This window comes from Notechis scutatus, chromosome 1 (genome assembly GCF_049901735.1).
Source record: "Notechis scutatus isolate UNSWTSFEM ecotype Mainland chromosome 1, rNotScu1.2, whole genome shotgun sequence".
Classification (NCBI taxonomy): domain Eukaryota; kingdom Metazoa; phylum Chordata; class Lepidosauria; order Squamata; family Elapidae; genus Notechis; species Notechis scutatus.
Window position 1 is genome coordinate 21,143,978 of NC_142009.1, and position 21,438 is coordinate 21,165,415.

Sequence of the window (21,438 nt, forward strand, 5' to 3'; positions counted from 1 at the left end):
ATGGTCCACGGGGTTGCAAAGAATCGAACACGACTTAGCAACTGACCATCAACAACAAAAAGTAAAAAAGATTTCTGCATTTTTGCCTTGCGTTTTGTGAGATTTCATGTGAGAACATTGAAAGCTTAAGAGTTTGTTTCAATTTCAATCAATCGGCTGTCTGAGAAATTCTGGGAATTGAAGTCCACAAGTCTTAAAAGTTGCAAAGTTTGGAGACCGTTACGTTTACATTACATTTTGCAATGCTGCCAGGCTGTGTTTAAGCCAGAAATTCGATGTGTTTCTTCTGAATAAGTCCACACATCAGTTGGCAGAAAAATGGAGTAAGATTATAAAAGGTTGAGCCTTTGAGGTAGAAGAGATAATCTCCTTATGGGAACAAGGAAAAAGAAAGATAAGATGACTGATTGTTGAAGCTGCGGTGTTGACTCTTCTTAAAATTTAATAATAATTGCGCTAAGCTATAGTGCTGTCCAAATACTTGTTTCTGCAACATTTGCAACATTATCTGCTAAAACCATGCTGGTTTGTAAATAAGTCTTGCATGAATTGTAATAATAATTAGGTTATCAGTTGGAGTGTTAGTGGTAGCTTTTATAAACAAAACAAAAAAAAACCCCAACCAAAAAACAAAAAAAAAAAAAAAAAAAAAAAATAAACCCAAAAAAAGAGAAAAAAAAAAAACACAAAAAAAAAAAAAAAAAAAAAAAAAAAAAAAAAAAAAACCCACCCAAAAAAAAAAAAAAAAAAAAAAAACCAAACCAAAAAAAACCCCCCCCCCCCCCCCCCCCCCCCCCCCCCCCCCCCCCCCCCCCCCCCCCCCCCCCCCCCCCCCCCCCCCACAAACCAACCCCCCCCCCCCCCCCCCCCACCCCCCCCCCCCCCCTAAATTGTTTTGCAGTTTGATGTTACAAAAGACTTTGAAAGGAAATGCTCATTGTAGGCTCCGATAGCTTTCCATCTGCATGTATTTCTTGCCTTTCAAGAGAAGAAGCAGACTATATATCCTGAGGGTACATTCATTGCACCCTTCTATTGCCAAATATTCATTTTGAGATTAGTATGTATTTGGAAAAGCTTCTCATTACTCCTTGGATAAGGCAGGTTTCCTTTGTGACTTACCCCAATGGTTCACTTAAAATGGGAGCAGGAGGTGGCTTGTATGGTAGGCTTTTTCAAAAAGCAATAGTTGCCTTTTGGAAATGCACTTTTGGAACTCCAACATCGTCACCTGTTTCCATCTCCTCCACATGCAGCTGGTAGAAAAAAAAATCCCTGTGTGAAATTCTAGAGCAGGGATGTCAAACTTGCGGCCCATGGGACAGATGCATCACGCACTGGCCATGCCCATGCCCGGTTTAGCAAAGGGGGGAAAGTTCCCGATACGTCACGTGACAACATGAGTTTGACACTCCTGTTCTAGAGGATACCATCTCAAGGCTAAGGGTCAGAGGCTTTGAAACAGGATCTGAAAGCTTAGGATGCTGGATTTGGGAGTTTAAGGGGAGATTCTGCGCTTATCAATTACTTGCTGTGTCAGCTCATAGAATATTTATCTGGTCTTTTAAGAGTTGCCAGCAGAAAGGGAGGGGGGAAGAAGTGCATTCCTTAAATGCTTTCATAGATAATTTCTAGGTGACCGAAGTTTCTGGCATACAAGAGTTATAACTGGAGAGCATGATTGATGACTCTTGGCTATGGATGTGTCCCATTGGAGAATATGAATTATGATACACTCGGGGGGGTGGGGGAGACCAGGGTCAAGGGTGAAATGAATGATGTGTCTCAGAGTCAGCTACACCCAAGTAGCACCGGCATGCTCACTGCTAATAAATCTTCTTTAAGCTCTGAAAGTTCTGGCTAGAGGCTCATGATTTAAATGGGGGTGAATACCGGAGCCCTGACATGCCATCTTCTTTGAAATGTGCTCCTTCTTCCCGGTCCTGTACAGGTGCAGATCTCTTCCCGACGAGGAGCAGGATGAGAATGCTCTCGAAGAACTCCAAAACATGATCAAAGAGAGACAGGATGTCTTTTTTGAAATGGAATCGTACTTGCCAAAGAAGAACGGGTAAGGGGATTGAACTCAGATTTCCACCAAATTAACACAGAAATAAGGAGTCTGTTCTTCATAGTTTGCTTGATTATTCATTTGTTTGTACAGCCACCTATCGTTCACAACTCTAAGCAGCTTACAATAGAATAGGTAAAACATAGGCAGTCCTCGACTTACACTAGTTTGGTTAGTGACTGTTCAAAGTTACAACACTGAAAAGGTGACTTATGACCAATTTTCACACTTATGACCATTGCAGAATCCCCACGGTCACGTAATCAAAATTCGGACACTTGACTGAATGGTTGCATTGTCCTGAGATCATATGATCACTTTTTGTGACCTTCTGACAAGCAAAAATCAGTGGGGAAGACAGATTCATATAACAACTGTGTCACTGCAGTGATTTGCTTAACGCCTCTGGCAGGAAAGTTCATAAAATGCGAGAAAATGCATTTAATATATGGTTTACTTAGCAACAGAAATTTTTGGCTTAGAAAAGGCCACATTCCATAGTGACTGAGCATGACCCTCCTACCAGGTAAGGCTGGACAGCGAGAAGCAGTCCCATAAGGAACCTGATTCCAAGCCAGGTGACAACCAACATCTTGAATTGCACCTGGAAGCACATTGGAGCCAATGCAATTGGCAGAGCAGTGATGTGACATGCACCCAGTTGAAGCTTCCAAATACATTCATAGTGTGGTAGACCACACTGCTACTATAATGGTAGGGCATGGGTCCCGGTTACCAATGCGATGGGCCCGCCCCACTTGTGCAAGCAGAAGGGACCTGCTATAGACCCTACTGTCAAATAGGGTCTTCTGGCAGAGTCCAAGAAAAGACTTTTATTATGCTGCAGCACCCACCCTCTGGAACAGGAGTCCCCAAACTTGGCAACTTTAAGACTTGTGGATGAACTCCCAGAATTTCTGGCTGGAGAATTCTGGGAGTTGAAGCCCCCAAGTCTTAAAGTTGCCAAGTTTGGAGACCTTTGCTCTGGAACATCCTATGCCTGGAGGTGAGATCTTCCTCCTCCCTCTTGGCTTTTCTAAAGGCCTTAAAACTTAGCTGTGCCAGATAGCCTGGGACCCGGGTACAAGTATGTCATCCTGGTGGTGGAATGATTATATAGAGAAATACAGGTAGTCCTCGACTTACAGCCACAATTCAGCCCAAATTTTTATATTGTTAAGTAAGTTTTGCCCCATTTTACTATTTATTTATTTATTTTTGGCCACATATGTTAAGTTGTTAAATTACTAACATGGTTGTTAAGTGAACCTGGTTTCCCCATTGACTTTGCTTGTTAGGAGGTTGCAAAAGGCGAGATCCCGTTTCCCTGGGACATGGCAACAGTCATAAATGTGAGTCAGTTGTCAAGCATTGGAATCAGTGGTGGGATTCAAATGTTGTTACCACCAAATCGGTGGGCGTGGCTTGGTGGGTGCGCTTTGGGCGCATGCTCACGCTTTGCGTGCATGCGCGCACCAAACAAGCACTTTGCACAAGTGCAGAGGCGTTCTAACTCACCTCCTGCAAGCCTGCACGATGCCGGTTGCTTCAGCAGCTGCCGCACGGCACTCTTCTGTGCCACGCAAAGCAGCTGCGCTTCAAATTCAGAGCATAAAGGTGAGGATAAGAGCCCAGGCGGGTGGGTGGGCCCAACAGCAGAGCAGTGGAGAGAAGCAGGCCGAACCGGTAGACGACCACCCCTGATTGGAATGTAAATCACATGACCATGGTGACGCTACAACGGTCATAAATGTGAAAAATGGTCATGTCATTTTTTTCAGTGCTGCTATAACTTTGAACAGTCACTAAGCAAACTGTTGTAAGTCAAGGACTTCCTGTAGAAGATCCCACTTCCATTCTATTGTATACCTCCCACCACCCCATATTTAAGCTTTTTCCCCCCTTAATTTTAATGAATTATTGTCTTACTGTTTTTATCTTTTATACTATAATCTTAACCAATAGTAAGCCACCCGGAGTCACATCATAGCGAGATTGGGCAGCAAATAAATTTAATAAACTATAAGCAGAGATTCCATTTATCTCTTTATAGCCAACGGCTGTTCAAACATAGACAGACTTAGACTTAGAAGACTTAGAATAGCTTGATTGTCACTTTAAATGTACACTTACTGGCATGCATTAAAATTAAAATATTAAAATTAAAATATTTCATCTGAGAGAATTCCAGTGTAATCTTATAGCCAAAGGTGTTTGTAGTTAGTTTGGTAGTTACCAGCTCTTGGTAACTCTGGGAACAGATGTCAGTTGTGTGCTAATTATAGATAATTATAGCAAAATCACATGTTATATACCCTATTAATGCAATGTTCTCACAGCTGCTGTCAAAAGGAACCAGGCAGCTGATCACTGTACCTCATTATGACTCCTTGCAGATCAATTTGAGATGTTGAGTATGCTCGGAATGTGAGACTTGTGTGACTCAGGTTATTGTGATGGAGCTCTTTCCCTCTTTCTCTTGCGTTCCAGGTTGTACCTGAGTCTCGTGCTGGGAAATGTAAACGTCACTCTTCTGAGCAAGCAAGCCAAGTAGGTGCTAATTGAATATAGTTTATCTCCTTGCTGAGATGTTTTACAGATTAGGAATCCTGTTTTAAATTTCAAAAATATGCAAATGGAAGTTTCTCGGTGTGCTAGGCCACAAAACCAATCAAACAAGCCAAGATTAATGAGCCATGGTGGCGCAGCGGTTAGAATGCAGTACTGAAGGCTACTTCTGCTGACTGCCAACTGCCAGGAGTTCGATTCTCACTGGCTCAAGGTTGACTCATCCTTCCGAGGTCGTTAAAATGGGGACCCAGATTGTTGGGAGCAATAGGCTGACTTTGTAAACAGCTTAGAGAAGCCTGTCAAGCATTGTGAAGCAGTATATAAGTCTAAGTTCCATCGCTATTAAACTCTGAGTGTTGTATGTTACATGTTTTTGACTCGACTTACAACAGCAGTTGAGGAGCACGGTGGCTCAGTAGCTAAGATACTGAGCTTGTTGATCAGAAAGGTCGGCAGTTCGATGGTTCGAATCCCTAGCGCCCTGTGACGGAGTGAGCTCCCGTTACTTGTCCCAGCTTCTGCCAACCCAGCAGTTTGAAAGCATGTAAAAATGCAAGTAGAAAAATAAGGACCACTTTGGTGGGAAGGTAACAGTGTTGCGTGCTCCTTTGGCGTTTAGTCATGCCAACCACATAATCACGGAGACGTCTTCAGACAGTGCTGGGTGTTCGGCTTTGAAATGGAGATGAGCACCGCTCCCTAGAGCTGGAAATGACTGGCATATACATGTGCGAGGGGAACCTTTACCTTACAACAGCAGTTGGGACTGGGACTGCTATCACTAAGTGACACAGTTGTAAAGCAGAACATCACATGACCCCGTTGTTTAGTGATGACCAGCTTTCCCCTGTTGCTGTCATTAAGTGAGGAGTGTATGGGTTATAGTCACAAGATACTTGGAAGATAGCAGGTTTGGGAAGACGAAGTCAGTATCACAAGTGGCTGTCAGAACTGTCTTATTCCCCCTCCGCCTCCCTTTTAGGTTTGCCTACAAGGATGAGTACGAGAAGTTCAAGCTTTACCTCACCATCATTTTGCTCATTGTCTCCTTCACCTGCCGTTTCCTCCTTAACTCCAGGTGAGTCCACAATCCTGAAAATAGGACAACCTCTCCCCTTCCTTTCAGCCATCTGGAATTGGTATCTCCAATCCTCAGGATTTGGGGGAAATGGCAAGGCAGAGACGGCTTCCTTTTTTGGAAAGGCAGTCCAGGTGTTGAAGGAAGCACCATTTCAGTACAATGAGATTAATTTTAGTGGACATCCAAATATAAACGTGCTAAAATGGTAAACTGGCAACTTTAATTCTTCGTAGTGATGAGAGGTAGAAGCAAGGACATTCCTCCTCCCTTTCTTGCACCCAGCTCTGCCTTGCTGTCTCTTATGCAGATGAGAAAGATTTTGGAAAAGCCAGCAAAACTTCCACAGTTATTAAAAGGGAGGATTATTTAGATTGCAGAATCTTCCCATAATTGGAGCAGAGGTGAACAGATAGGGGCCATTTTCTTGGCAGGAGGGAAGCATACAGCACATGTCCCCTTATTCTGGGGGTGTGAAAGATGACTTAGATCAGAGGTCTCCAAACTTGGCAACTTTAAGACTTGTGGATTTCAACTCCCAGAATTTCTCAGCCACCTATGCATACAGCATAGCTGGCTGAGGAATTCCGGGAGTTGAAGCCCACAAGTCTTAAAGTTGCCAAGTTTGGGGACCCCTGACTTAGATTCACCACGAATACAGTAATGGAGGGAGAGGAGTTTTTCTCACGTCTTCTTTTTTTTAATATGTGTGGCGAGGGACCTCTTAAAATTGGGATTTGTCATTCCATTGATCAAATACCGTAGCTAAAATGACTAACAGTTTAGAAAAGTAATGAAGATTTTTTTTTCTTTTCCTCTTGACAATGGAAGAAACGATGATGATTGAGCTGGCATGAGATGGTTAATTAATGCTTGTGCATTTTATGTTTACATGGGTGGTTGTTTCAAATGGTCATTTTGTTTTTACTGTCCTATGTTTTTTTTCCCACTGCCCATAGTTAACTTTGGACAGCTATACAAGTAGTTCTCGACTTACAACAGTTCATTTAGTGACCGTTTGAAGTTACAATGGCACTGAAAACGGTGACTTATGACCATTTTTCACACTTATGAAGAGAGAGCCAACCTAAAATAAAGGAGAAATTTCCTGTCAGGGAGAACAATTAATCAGTGGAACGGTTTGCCTCTGGATGTTTTGGGTGCCTCAGCACTGAAGGTTCCTAAGAAGAGATTGGACAGCCATTTTTCTAGAATGGTATAGGATCTCTTGCCATGTACAAGGATTTGGACTGAAAGACCTCCAAGGTCCCTTCCAATCCTATTCTGTGTTCTCTGTCCCAGAGATAGAAACTGGCAAGCAACCACTCATTTCACCAGACAATTATATTAGTACAATTGACCCATTACTTCCTCATTTTTTATGACAGGGTAACTGATGCTGTCTTCAATTTTCTCCTGGTCTGGTATTACTGCACGCTGACAATTCGAGAGAGCATCTTAATCAACAACGGTTCCAAGTACGTAGCGCTTCTGTCCAGCGCTTCTCTTTCCTTAAGCTAGGAAGGTCACATACATATTGAGCTGGGACTCCTTGCATGTTCTCTGCAAAATCATTCCTAGTCCTGCTTTAAAATTCTGGGGATTGAATATGGGAGCATCTCACCTTGGCTTGCATATGCAGTCAGGGAGTGAGTCCACCTAGCACAGAATGTCCTGTTCTGATTGCAGGGATTCTGTAGCATTTATGTGGAGAAAATCAATCCTGGGTGTTCCTTGCAATCTTAAACAAGAGTAGAACGGTGGTGGGTGAGTTATGTCACCTCAACTCAGGTGTTTTCCCTAAACTTGTGGCCATTGGCACTATGTTTGATGTTCAGTGCAGGGCATTCCAGGTGCTATTGCCCTCGCACCTTCCAAACAGAGCTTCCAAGCATTGTCTTACTTATGTTGGCCTGTCTCATGCTTAAAAGACAAATACTAATGAAACTGGTTACCTATCCTCTTCCAGGATTAAAGGCTGGTGGGTACTTCATCACTACATTTCCACCTTCCTCTCAGGTGTCATGCTGACTTGGTGAGTCTTGATCTGAGTTGTCTCGGCAGTTTCAATGCAAAAAAAAAATTGAGCGTAATGCTTGTGGCTTCAGTGGTTTTAACTAATAGCCTGTTAGTTTAATTCAGGTGTCAACCTTGGCACTTTAAGACTTGTGGACTTCAACTCCCAGAATTCCTCAGCCAGCAAAGTTGGCTGAGGAATTATGGGAGTTGAAGTCCACAAGTCTTAAAGTTGCCAAGGTTGGACACCCCTGGTTTAATTAATTCCTTTTTGGAGCCTTCTAGGAGAATAGCAAGTGCCCATCGCTTGTCAGTGGATTCTGATTACATGTATGTTTCTGCATTCCCTCTTTCTTTGCAGGCCAGATGGCCTTATGTACCAGAAGTTCAGAAACCAGTTCCTCACATTTTCCATGTATCAGAGTAAGTGGGGCTGCATTAAAGAAGAGGGAGGAGGGAAGTGGTTGAAGATCTGCAAGTATCAGGGAGTCAGCAAAGTTAACAGATTATTAACAGATTAACAGAGTTGGAAGGGACCTTGTAGATCAGAGTTGATGTACAATCATCTAGTCCACCCAACCCACCCCCTGCCAAGCAGGATGAAGAATCCCAGCCTATATTTTTGTAGATACATTGCCCAAATTCTGCAACATGGACATAGAATGCCATTTTCTGGGGGAGGTTTCTGTTGTTACTGCCTGAGTGTTTGAATGAGAGCAAGGGGCAGTCGAACTGCACTATGCAAGGACTTCCTCGTGGGATGAAATTGAGATGAAAGGACGGTGGCATAGGAGCTGACAGTGAGACAAAAAGCAAATGACTGCCTCACATGGTAAGACACTGGACTTTCGCACCGCTGAGGTCTGCAGCTCGCCGGTTCATTTCCCGTGAGCGAATAAACCATGCAGGACAAGAAAAGAGTCTCCTCCGACTGCCTACCGCCATTCAGGCGTCTCGCGAGTAAAGTTAACACCGCCCGAAAAAATCCCTTTCACAGAGACAGGCAGCCAGCCATCTCAGTGATCTCTGGCTAGCACGTGCCATACCCTAAATAAATAAATAAATAAAAACTGTAGTGAAGCAGCTCAAATGTATTGGAGCTCTTTTCCCCCAATACTGTGAACACTAGATGTTTTTAAGAAGGGGGAAACCACACTACCACCAAAGGTAGTGGATGAAAGAGTTTAAAACCAGAGCTTTGCTTTTAAGGGACACTTTAGTAACAATGAGGGATGGATAATTTAAGTATCTCAGTGTGTATGCTACTCCCCTGAATTTTGACCACCTTTGCTGAAATTTGATAGGCTTTGTCCAGTTTCTTCAATATTATTACCAGAGTGGTTGCCTCTACCGGTTGAGAGCTCTGGGTGAACGACACACCATGGATCTCACTGTGGGTAGGTAGCATTTCTGCTTTCTCTTTTTCCTTTGCTGAGGCAAACTCTCCTGTGTGAGGGATTCACCACATGTGATGGTACAGTGGTCAGAATGTGGTACTGCAGGCTACTTCTGCTGTCTGCCAGCTTCCAGCCATTCGTCAGTTCCATTGTCACCGTTCAAGGTTGACTCAGCCTTCTATCCTTCCGAGGTCGGTGAACTGAGGACCCAGATTTTTGTGGGCAATAGGCTGCTGTAAACCACTTAGAGAGGGCTATAAAGCACTGTGAAGCAGTATATAAGTCTAGAATAGAATGGAATAGGGCAGGACAGGACAAGAGATTTTGAAGGGATCTTGGGGGTCTTCTTGATGCACCCCTGGCCACTGGGGTTTGGAAAGGAGAAAGAAGGGGCTCTTAATGGCCATAAAGATGGGATCATTGTGAAATACTAGGGCTGGGAAGCCACAGCAAGCCAATGCCTGATTGACAGCAACAGCTTCTGCCTAGGCTCGCTTTGTCAATTCTCATCCTGCAAGGATGCTTACGTGGTCCATAATTACTCCAAACTGCAGTTTTTCCCTAGCTTTGGGTGCTGGAATTAGATTTTGGGCCCGCTTCATCAATTTAGATCAGGCCTTGTTCATATTTGGATGGGAGATCTCAAGGGAATCCCAGGGCTGTAACCTTTATTAGCAAGTTAAAAAAACAACTCAGAATAAGGTAATGACTAGTTCATGTCATAGCCAAGAAAATTACATAGGAATGTCCCAGAAGTCACCAGGAGAGCTTAAGGACTTTTTTTGATCGTGTTTTATATGATCTTTCTGGCTTTAGAGATATTAACATTTTTACAGTCCTCTTCTAGGTATAGTTTTTAAAAAGCAGAGAATTGCAAATAAGCATGTCAACATATTTTACACAAAAAGAATCTGACTAGGAGGTAGTTCAGCTTACCCTGCCCTTCTCAAAGAGGTGAGCCTTTTATTCTTGGGGAGGTGGATTTTAAGAATGTTTTGCCTGTCTCTAAGCTTCTTCGTTTCCTTTTCTGGTAATGCTAGCCTAGCAGAGGTGAGAAGGTCCATGTTAGCTGTCAAATATCCCAAAGGTTGCCATCTACTGTCAGTTTGAAGAGCCCGTTAGGACTGGCCTGATTCTTTGGCTGTATGTTTTTCCTTGCAGAAGGTTTCCAGTCCTGGATGTGGAGAGGCCTCACTTTTCTGCTTCCGTTCCTCTTCTTCGGCCAAGTAAGCGTGTCATCTCTTCTTTGGGGATTATCTTTAGGCAAGGCAAAACCAGGTTTATTGTATCTGAAGGGGCAGAGTTTCTTCTAAGTTTTTCTGTGGGGATTATTTAATTAGCAATTTGTACCCCGCCTGTTATTTTTTTTTTTTTTTTTAGAAATAACTCAATGTGGCAGGTATGCTTAATATTCCTTCTGCCTATTTTCCTCACAACAACAATCCTGTAAGGTGGTTTGGGCTGACAGTGAGTGACGGGCCATAAGTCACTCAGCCTGCTTTCATGCATAAGGCGGGGCTAGAATTCCCAGTCTCCCAGATTTTATTTTATTTATTTTTTTAAAACAAGTTTTATTGATTTTTCAAAAACACACAGATCATCATTAACCATTACATGCTTAAACCTTTTTCCATTATAAATTTAACAAGTCAGATAAAACCTTATTTTATACACTATAATTCTGTTTTAAACCATTTCCATATAAACATACAAAAACCTCTTATCCAATTTCTCTTTACTTCTCTTTACTCTTATTCAATTTCATTATTATTATTTCATCTATTTCTTTCTGACTTAGTTACCATTATTCTCATTCTATATTTCTGCAAGGTTTTATTAATTCTCCCAAAAAAAACATATACACACAACACACAAAACATAAAAAAAAATCTTTTTGGAAAGTAACTTAGCCCCAGGTATCTCTCTCTTCATGGACTTCAGTTATATTCATGCTCATCTTACATGTCATTACTTATTTTATTTACCATTCTGAATCTTCTATATTAACTTCTCCACACATTTCACTCTTCTTAATTCTATCTTAATTAATCATCTTAATTTGAGTCATTATATTTGTATCTTTTGTCCATTCTTTATTGTCCCTTTGTCTCGTTCCTTATAAAAAAAAAAAGAGTTTCTCCTGAAATCACTAATCAGAGTATGATGCCTTTCTATCTCCCCCTAAATTAATCAAATTAACATTTAAAATAACACCCAATACCCAATCCGATTCTGCTTGGTAACGTTCTATCTAAATAGTACATCCAAAATAATTAAATACATAATTAAACAATAGATCTAAATATTGCATCTTATAACATTCCCATTGCCTTTTCCAAAAAACAAATACTATAATAAAAATTTTATAATAACATCAATACCATAATCTTATTAAACTCTTTAATTAAAACTCAATATTCTAAGCCTACCCTCATATTATTAAATTTTAAAACCAATCATTATTAAACATTTCAACATTTTAATCTCTTATCAACTCTTAAACCATTTAAGTTTTCTATTTCTAATACAATGCTCTAATACAATATCATCTTATGTACCTTGCAAAATCTTTTTTGAAGAAATTATACTTTACCCTTTATCCCTAAAAAGATTCCTTTTTCCCATCTAGTTTCAAAACTTTGTAGCTTTTCTCCACCTTTTCCCTTCCTTTCTTCTCCCAACAAACCTTTCTACCCCCTTCTTCTAGCCTCTGCCTTACTGGCTTCCCTTCTCTGTCGTGTTCCTTTTCCCTTTTGTTTTCTATCATTATATTGATTTTGCACCTTATTTTTCCCTTTCTTAAGTGTTTTTTTAAATCTTAAGTCCTTTATTTCTCTTCCTTTCCCTCTTCCTTCTTTCTTGGTGAATTCTGAGATTCATTAAAAATGGCTTCCTCTCCTTCTTCTTCTTCTGCTGTCTTCATCTGTTGTAATGTTTGTTGATAGTTAATAGCGCCATTTCTAAAAAAAAGGAAGGCTTCTTTCAAACCATCTTTACCATTTTTTTTTGCTTGCTCATATGCTTTTCTCAGTTCCTCAACAGAAAAAGCCATTATAAATATTTTCTTTTCTTTTCCCCTTCTTTCTTCTTACAACAACCAGAATATTCCAAAAAAAAATAAAACAGTCCCAAAGTTATCAATCAGTCCAAACCAAGGCAGAGTTCTCACTTTCTCCTCCTGGGCTAGTATCAATCAGAAAAAAAGAAAGTCCAAATCTGTTTCTTAAAGTCTTATTGCAATATATTTCAGTCTTCAAATCCTTAAGGCATCTCCTCCAACAAAGTCTTAGCGTACGAATATTTTTTTTTAGTCCTCTCCCTTCCCACTCATCACTTAAATCCAGTTTTTACCTAAAAAAAATAGGTTTCTTAATATCAGCTTATTAATTCCGTAGGGAAGGAGAGGAAACTTTCCTTTCAGCACCACCAAACTGCCGCTTTTTTTCTCTTCTAGAAGGTATCATTCAGAAAGTCATAATTTTCAGGAATTTTGTTAAATATGTCTTAGAGTCCTGGGAACCAAGAAAAACTTTCTCTTTTCAAAAACTTTCTCCACTTCCTCCTGTGCATTCTTACCCGGCTGGCAGCTTTTCCCCGTCTTGGGAAAAGGGGGTTCTGCCGGCCGGGGAGGGGGTCTGCAACACCCCCAAACCCCTCTCCGGATCCCCCCTATCTTCAGCTGCCCCTGCAGGGCAGCCTAGCTCGGACCCGTCCGGATCGGAGCACCAAAGCGGCTAGCGCAGCAGGGATCGCGCAGCTCGCGAATCCCTGCCGCTCGCGAAGCCGACAAACCGAAAGTTCCCCAGTCTCCCAGATTTTAGACTAACCACTAGACTAGACTAATGTAAGAGGTCTTACTTATATTTTACCTTTTCCCTTACTAGCTCTTTTTTCAGGGGAAATACGTACTGACTAAATTAGAGACAATGAAACCATGCTTCATAATAATACATTTTATTTATTTCATGTTATACATTTATAAAATAAATTAGAAAATTGAGCTTTTAATTCATAATAATTTTATAAATGTTCGTAATGTTATGAAGACTAATGCGAGATGCTTAAAGGAATAAGACCCCTTCCTCTCCAAACCTATTTACAAAGTGAGTGTTTGTTACAAGGGAGTGTAATATTCTTAAGACCAGCGTGGGCAGGGCAGTGATGCCAAATCACCATAGAAACTGACAGGTACAGGGATGATTCTGGCATACTTTGTGAAGATTGAGAAAATTCATCTGATTTCTCCAGTTTGTTCTCTTTTTGTGTTTTAAACCTATTGTACTCCTTAAAGAGATAATTGTGTTTTTTCCCATCTCAAATGCCAGTTTTTAGCGGGGAGGAACTGCCTAATTTCTTCACTGTGTTTGGTGGAGAGATCTGGGGAGAAGTCTAAAAACAATTGAGGTGAAGAGTAATTGAGACACATAGTCCTGGAATGCTCTTCCTTATTTATACCAGTGGTGGTATTTATACCAGTGGTTGTATTCAACTGGTTCAGCCTGGTTCTGGCGAGCCGGTAGCAGCGATGAGCAGCGGAGACCGAACCAGTTCTGAAGCTGCTGAAGCAACCAGGATCATGCAGGCTTGCAGGAGGCGAGTTAGAACGCCTCCTGTGCCTGCGCAAAATACCTCTGCGCCTGCACAAAGTGCACGTTTGGCGTATGCGTGCACGCAAACTGTGTGCATGCGTGCAAAGCACGCCCACCAAGCCACGCCCACTGAACCGGTGGCAAACATATTTGAATCCCACCACTGATTTATACCTAATAATTTGATGTATCGATTAGTGTTCCATGTGTCTTCTGTCTCCTAGATGGGATGCATCTACTGATGAACTCATGTGAATAATCTGGATTTTAGATGCATTTTGTCCCCTAAATAAACTCCTGTCCCCCTTATGGTGATAATTAAACTGCCAGCAAAACCTGTGCTTTTATGTTGAAATCCCAGCGGGTGGCAGGGGGAGTTCTCAGATGATTGGAAGGAGAGTGTTTGAAATAAAAATCCTAAGGAATTCTGCTGCCAAAAACCTGACCTCACAGTGATACCTTTTTTTTTTTGAACTATTACCATCTGGCAGATGGTTCAGAATATTAAAAACAAGGACAAATAGGCTGAAAAACAACTTCTATCCCAGGGCAGTAGCTCTTTTGACTTCTACTGTATAGTGCAATGTTGGGGGGGTTTCCGGTTCAATGTGTGGAAGGTGAAGGATGTGTGTTTGTGTTTATTTTCATGGTCATGATGTGCACTGAAGATGGTGTTCGGTTTCGTTGTACGAGGCGCAATGGCAATAAAGTAAACTAATCTAAACTTGGTGGGTTGGAGTCGGAGATGTTGCAAATAAAACAACTATCTTCTCTCTCTAGTTCTGGCAACTGTTCAATGCCGTCACACTCTTCCAACTGGCCAGCCATCCAGAATGCAAAGAATGGCAGGTAAGAGTGGATTTGTAGGCACAGGGAAGAGGAAATGCTCTGCTCCTTTCCCACCCCTTTCAAAACCACGGCCCGATTGAGAAGATTGCAAGCTTTGTCATTGCTTTCATTGCTTTCAGAAATATCCAAATGCCTTCTAAGTGCAACCAGCATGATCCTCTGTAGTAAAATACATGTAGCCGTCTCAGTAATCCTCCCAATGCCTATTATATCGGCTTTTCTCACAGTGTGGATAACATCCTTTAAAGGGATTACAGGCAGTGGATGGAAGGTTATCAGATAATGGAGAGGAATTGACTGTTATCTCAGCATGGCTGTCTAGGAGAGTGAACCAATACAACTTACAGCTTCTAGTACAGATAGTCCTCAACTTACAACAGTTCATTTAGGGACCGTTCGAAGTTACAACATCACTTGAAAAAAGTAACTTATGACCGTTTTTCACACTTACGACCATTGTATCATTCCCATGGTCATGTGATTTACAATCTGATGCTTAACAACTGACTCTCATTTATGACGGTTGCAGTGTTCCAGGGTCATGTGATCCTCTTTTGCGACCTTCTGACAACAAGCAGTGAGGAAGCCAGATTCACTTAACAACCGGGTCACTAATTTAACAGCTGCAGTGGTTCACTTAACAAATGTGGCAAGAAAAGTTGTAAAATAGGGCAAACCTCGCTTAACAAATTTCTCACATAACATAAATTTTAGGCTCAATTGTGGTTGTAAGTTGAGGACTTTTTTTGCCTGTTATAGCATTTTAAGATATGTTGAGTTCAGGCAAAAAATGACATTTCTCATGTTTTCGACTTGGGCTAACGAAAGCGGGTTTCCTCAAAATGAAACCCAGACTTCTGGAATTACATACAATGTGATCAAATTCATTTTTCATTATAGCAGTTTCAGGTTTTAGTATTTTATACTAATTGGTTTAATACAATGGGGAGAAGGGGTTGCACAAGTTCACGTTATTTTAAGGTTCAGAGTAGCATAGATTTTGGGAATGGCTCAATGATAAGAGCATGAGCTTTTCCAATTGTTGAATTCTTCCAGATAAAAGTGGTGATAAATCACATAAATAAATCAGAATATTGTGCAAAAGGCAGCATGGCTGGGAAATCCCTGTCTGTGCCAACATCAGGTGTTCCAAGGGTTTGATTGTAAAGCTGTTTCTTATTTAGCCATTGCTAAATAAAGGTCAGTTGGGCTGTTCTGGAGGGATGAAATGTTGACTCTGCCAACATTTATGAGCTAATCTGGAAGCTGAATCATGGCAACTGGACTTCTTTCCTTTTCGTTTTGAACCTTCTTCAGTTTTGTTCAGACTGAAGAAGCTAATTACATAGGCAGCAAAACATTTCAAACGAAAAAGAAGAGAAGTTCGGTTGCCATGACTCAACTTCCAAACAACCCTACCTGGATGATGGAGAATCTTCATCGACATGTATGAACTGATTTTAATCTGAAATCAAAACTGAAAAGCAGGAGGAGGAACTTTCAGAAGATTAACAAAGCAAATAAGAAACACATACTGGATTTCAAGGACTGGAAATGTCATGTAACGTGAAACTATGCCAACAAGGTGCCCTAAAAAGAGGATCCAGTGTTGTCCATTCAGTGTGTTCTGCTTTACAAAAAAAAAGTGCTAGAGAATCCACTGTTTGGCTTTTTTGGGGATGTGAATAAGTAAAGGAAGGTACAGAAACAATATGTAAGAAAACACCATTGGGCTACTGCCTCCAGATGATGCTCTGTGTTGGGATGGGGCACTTGTGATCCTCCAGTTATTGCTACATCCCCAGCAGATTTAGACACCACAAAATAAGGACGATTCGCATTCAGATTCACAGTTCTTTCCAAAACATGGTCAGTTGGTTTTCATTTGTGACCTGCGATTAACAAGTGAGGGGATTTGAAAGTGGGAACTTGTAAAAACCTAGATTTTGGCTTGTGCAAAGCATTCAGAAAAGATGTTTCACAAAGAATATCTGTATGGGCAAAGTTCCCATCTTGTGAAGCATTAAAGCAGCTATCTCCTTTTTTGTGTGACTGACTCAGCTGCTTCCAAGGCTGTTTCCCTATCAATTTCGTGGGGGAAAACAACACTTTTTCTAAAAACATCATCAAAGTGGCTGTACCTCTACACATAAAAACAGTTAGGGACAGCCGTGTAAATAACTACACAAGCCTCATGAAAGACATAGATGCTTTTAACACTTTGAACTAACATCCATGGTGCAACACCTCTTTCTGATGCTTTGCACCGCTCTCCCTGTTTTGTTCTAGGATTCCTGACAGTTTTGTTATATTTATCTCTTCTTCAGCAGTCCAGTCCTTTGGAAAACTGCCAAATGTCTGTCGGTCTTTTTGTCTCTGTCTCTCTCTCTCTTCCCTTAAAGCAGTAAGCACTGACCATGTAAATTTCACTGGCAGGTCCTGATGTGCGCTCTCCCCTTCCTCACCCTCTTTACTGGCAACTTCTTCACCACATTGCGAGTTGTTCACCAGAAATTCCAGAATAAGACCAAGAAGGAATGAGTCTTCAAGTGCCTGTCCCCCCACTTCCTGGCTATCACTGTTGGTGGGAGCACTACTACTCTGCTGACCGAAGGATCCACAGCACGCTGGGCATTCTCCTCTTCCTCCTCCTCCTCCTCCTTCCCTGTGATTCTCTTGCATACAGATGTCAGTGAAGCCACGTCTGAATAGTGCTTCTGCCACCAGCTTGAAGCCTTGAGGCCTTTCTGCTGCTACAAGGAACTCTGGACTTAAATCAGGTGTGAGATTCAAGGATTAGAGTAAAGTACTGTATGAGGACCTCAAGTGACTCTTGGATACAACTCCCAGATGACAACTGCATGGTTTTGGTACCCTTCCTCCAAAGCAGGGGGCTGATAATTCCCAGAGCCTGTCTGCCCAAACTGAGTGACAGGAAAAGGAATGGAGCAGGTTCAACCTAAGCCATCTAATGTTTAGAACTGAGGATATTAACTATTATTGGAAGCAGATTATACGGGCAAAGAGTGTTCTCACTATTTCTGCTGGGTTGATTCTTTCCTCCCCATCTTCAGAAGTGTTCCCCTGTCCTAGATTTCTTCATTACTATGTATGAGTGAGTGGAGGGGACAGTTTCTCATCTACACTTTCAATACAGAGCCTGCTTTCCCTCCTCGGTGTATATTTTATGATAAATCTGAAATGATAACCAGTGGCTGGCAGATTATTTTCAACCCCTTCATTGCCGTTCTCCTCCTGGAGGTGCCTTCTCAGCTCTTGAGAGGCCAAAGACCCAGCGCTTCTACCCCATGCTCTTTTTTTGGGGAACATGGATTCACAAGCAACTAGGATGCACCTTGCCAGAGAAGCTGAAAATAACCTTTATTGAACAACAGTTGGCCAAGCAAGCAGCAGTGGCATTTGGCCTCTTCCAATCTCACTTCATATTGTCATTTGTGTGTCTTAAGTGTTACAGTGGTTCTAAAACTGGAAAAAGCTGGCCTACATCCAAACATGCATTGTTGTCTTTAAATATGTATTCTTATCATATTAAGGAGGGTGGGAACGGCGGGAAAATAAAGAACCTGGAGAAGACTGGGTCCCTGGCACTTCTAGGCAAGGGAGATAGTATGTTAAGGATGCAAAACTCTGGAATCTCAAGAACGTCACCGTTGATTTCTTAACTTTAATGCATAGACCATCATGGACCCCAGACTACAATCCCACTTTTTAGGAATGTTCCTGAATCACACTAAAATCTTAGTTTAGGCATTCTGATCCTGGAATGAGCAACCAGATCCTATAAGTAGGCCAATTGTGGACCTGGGCATTAAGAGGATCACACCCTTTTCAAGGGGACTTTATAGATTCACTGGAACCCATTATGAAAACACATCTGAAAATGGTCTGAATCCGAAGTGTGCATAGCCTCATTGGTAACTACAGTGGTACATAGGAGTTGTGAGCTTTCCTGAGATTTTGGAGAAATGGAAGAGCTTGTTCAAGCGGCAGAATTTCTTTCAGCGGTTTTGTCTGGATGTTTTAAAGCAATGTTTTTTATTTTCTCCTCTCCCTTAAAAACAGATGTTGTAAATCCCATTATTCCCAGTTTTGCTGGTTGATCCCTCTCTGCTCTCCAGTGTGTAGATACAGAGAAATGTACAAGACAAACAAAGCTTAAGTGCACAGATTGTCCCTGCAGTAGTCTTACAATTTATTAAACTTATATGGCTGCCCATCTACCAGATGGAACTATGGGCAGCAGACAAAACCACAATATAATTAAAACATTTAAAACAACATTGAGACCCTGATTAAACTTGCATCCCTCAACCATATCATTGATGCTTCAGCCCCAATGCCAGGTTCTTCGCAGCTTTCTAATGGCCAACCATTGGGGGCAGCCATACTTCTGGGGTGAAGCTGTTCCAGAAGGCATATGACAGAGAAGGCACAGGGAAGGCTGCTATTGCAGTCTTTCTCATAGGTTGATTTCCAGATGTGCTGGGTTATAGCTGTCATCAATGAACTAGGTCATTGGGCACACAGGCTGAAGATAACTGGCACTTTAGCCTACATCATGCAGAGTTAAGGGTTTGGAAGAAGCCCTATTTAAAGCCCAGAGAACCAGTTTGGTCTAATAGTTAAGGCTCCAGTCCCAGTGTAGGCATGAAAGCTGACTTGGTGACCCTAGGTATGTCACTCTTCTCAGCCCAACTTACCCCACAGTATGGTGGTTTATGGGGGAAACAGGAGGAAGGTGGTGGGTTGGATACGTTTGCCACCTTATTTGTAAAAATAGTAAAGGCGGGATATAAATAAAACAATTTTTTAAAAAAACAAACGGTGCTGCACTGGGATGCCTCAAAAAGAATCAATTGTTGGAATCAATTGCCTAGCTACTCCAGCCATCAAGAGAACTGAAAATTTTAAGTTCTCCACTTTGTAGAACACAAGCCCCACCTTAGTGCTATTTGATTCATGAGGTAAAACTTACTTGGTTTTATTGACTCAGCCTTCCATCCTTCTGAGGTCAGTAAAATGACCCAGATAGTTGGGGGCAATAGGCTGACTCTGTGAACTGCTTAGAGAGGGCTGTAAAGAAAGCAGGTCCCCAGCATCCAAGCCATGACCCACTACCAGGCCTTGAGCCTTTCAGAACCAGTCCTCAGAAGTGGCAGGCGGGCAACAAATTGAACTGCCTACGCAAGCACACTTGCCCATTACTTGCACAAAACTATTCCCTCTCCGCCTTTCTCCCCCCCAACCCGATCCATAAAGCTGAAAAGGTTGGAGAACTCTGCTGTAAAGCATAATGGAATAGTGTATAAATGTGAGTCTTATTGCTATTGCTATTTCAGTCCCAACAGGGAGTGCCTAATCCTGGGTTTTATTTAGGATTTCATCTTTGCTTTTCTTTGTTGTCCAAACAAATGAAGTTTGTTCTTCATTTGGATTTACTTATTTATGGTTAGGTTGTTGGTAGTGATGGTAATTTCTTCACTATTGAGTCATCCGGAACTGGGTAGGTTATAAATACCTTAAAATAGCAAGAAGAGCAAAAAGAGTACCAAAGAAAAAATATATTTGCATGTTTAAACCTGACAAGGCCCAGGACTTTAGACTGAGCATGCTCGGTCCTGAAACAAGAATATGAAGTAACAGGGCGTTTGTGGAATCTGCAATGCTGAGTTTTAGATATCTTCTTTAACAGGAAGGCAGCATGGTTAAGGCAGTCTACCCGCAAATGTTCACCAGAATGGCAAAATATAATCTCCCAGTGGAGGGTGTTCATTTCTCCAAATATCTAGACTGTTGTGACTAAGGCTAGAAGCACTACCTTCGAATGCAGATGCTGGCATTGGTGGAATATATCCTTTAAAACAGTGATCCCCAACCTTTCTTATGCCGCGGCCTGGTATCCCCTGTTAAGCCTGGATTCCCCAACGGGTGTTAAGGAAAACAAACTAAACAGAATGTGCAGCGAAGTCAGATAGGAAGACAGGTAAATGTGTGAGATAAGTTTTCTAGTTAACACGCAGTAAAAATACAGATACGCTTGTGCTATCAAAAAATATAGTTTATTCCATTTAAGAATTATAGCATAGTCAAATAAACGGTCCATTAGTCATATATCAATTTCAGTCAAGTCTTGTCGGGGATACTCTATTTGCAAAGTCCGTGTTGAATAGCCAATGTCAGTACACTTAGAATAAATCAGTCCAATCTTATCTTCTATCCGTTGAGAAAAATCAACACTCCTATTTCACTCCCCGTTTCAGCAAGAACGCAGTCATCAATCCATCCAGTAATTAGGGATCAGTAAGCCAGAGAGAGCGAGCTGCAATTGCCTCGCTTCTTATATAGTGCTTTTACAACCACTCCCTTAATTACATTCTTGCTGTTAAAGTTACACACACTTTAACTAACAAACCATGATGCCTTATTTATTATTTTTACCCAAACCAGTTAGGGTAAACAATGTTATCCCTAACATCCCCAACCTTTTTATGGCGCGGCCGGTAACCGGCATGCTGGCGCCGCCATCTTTTGATGAAAAAGTGCTTCCGGTGAGCTTTCTACCCGGAAAAGCTCACGAAGCACTTTTTCATCAAAAAGATGGCGGCGCCAGCAAACCAGCGGCCCGGTAGGACTTGTTCCACGGACCGGGACCGGTCCACGGACCGGTGGTTGGGGACCCCTGCTTTAAAAAATCCCAGATAAACTCTATTACAGTTATGGAACTTTTCAGTTCCTTTCGTTTCCCACTTCCATCTGAGTTAAATGTAGACAGTAAGCAAATTAGCCCGTACGGCTCTGCCGCGGCCCTGGCGGGATGAGCGGAGGTTTTTAAAATAATTCACTTTA

General features: G+C 41.7%; 1 protein-coding gene across 1 annotated transcript in view; it reads left to right on the top strand.

Moving 5' to 3' along the window:
- TMEM120A (transmembrane protein 120A) overlaps positions 1-17,779 on the top strand; it is a gene marked incomplete at its 5' end in the record, with an annotated part of 29,446 nt that extends 11,667 nt beyond the window's left edge. Inside the window, 11 exon segments of the mRNA XM_087952847.1 lie at positions 1,952-2,071; positions 4,562-4,621; positions 5,625-5,720; positions 7,109-7,198; positions 7,690-7,755; positions 8,098-8,159; positions 9,041-9,133; positions 10,295-10,359; positions 14,503-14,571; positions 17,008-17,076; positions 17,079-17,779. Coding sequence (XP_087808973.1) covers positions 1,952-2,071; positions 4,562-4,621; positions 5,625-5,720; positions 7,109-7,198; positions 7,690-7,755; positions 8,098-8,159; positions 9,041-9,133; positions 10,295-10,359; positions 14,503-14,571; positions 17,008-17,076; positions 17,079-17,267 — 979 coding nt within the window.
- Positions 17,780-21,438: the final 3,659 nt, after the last annotated feature.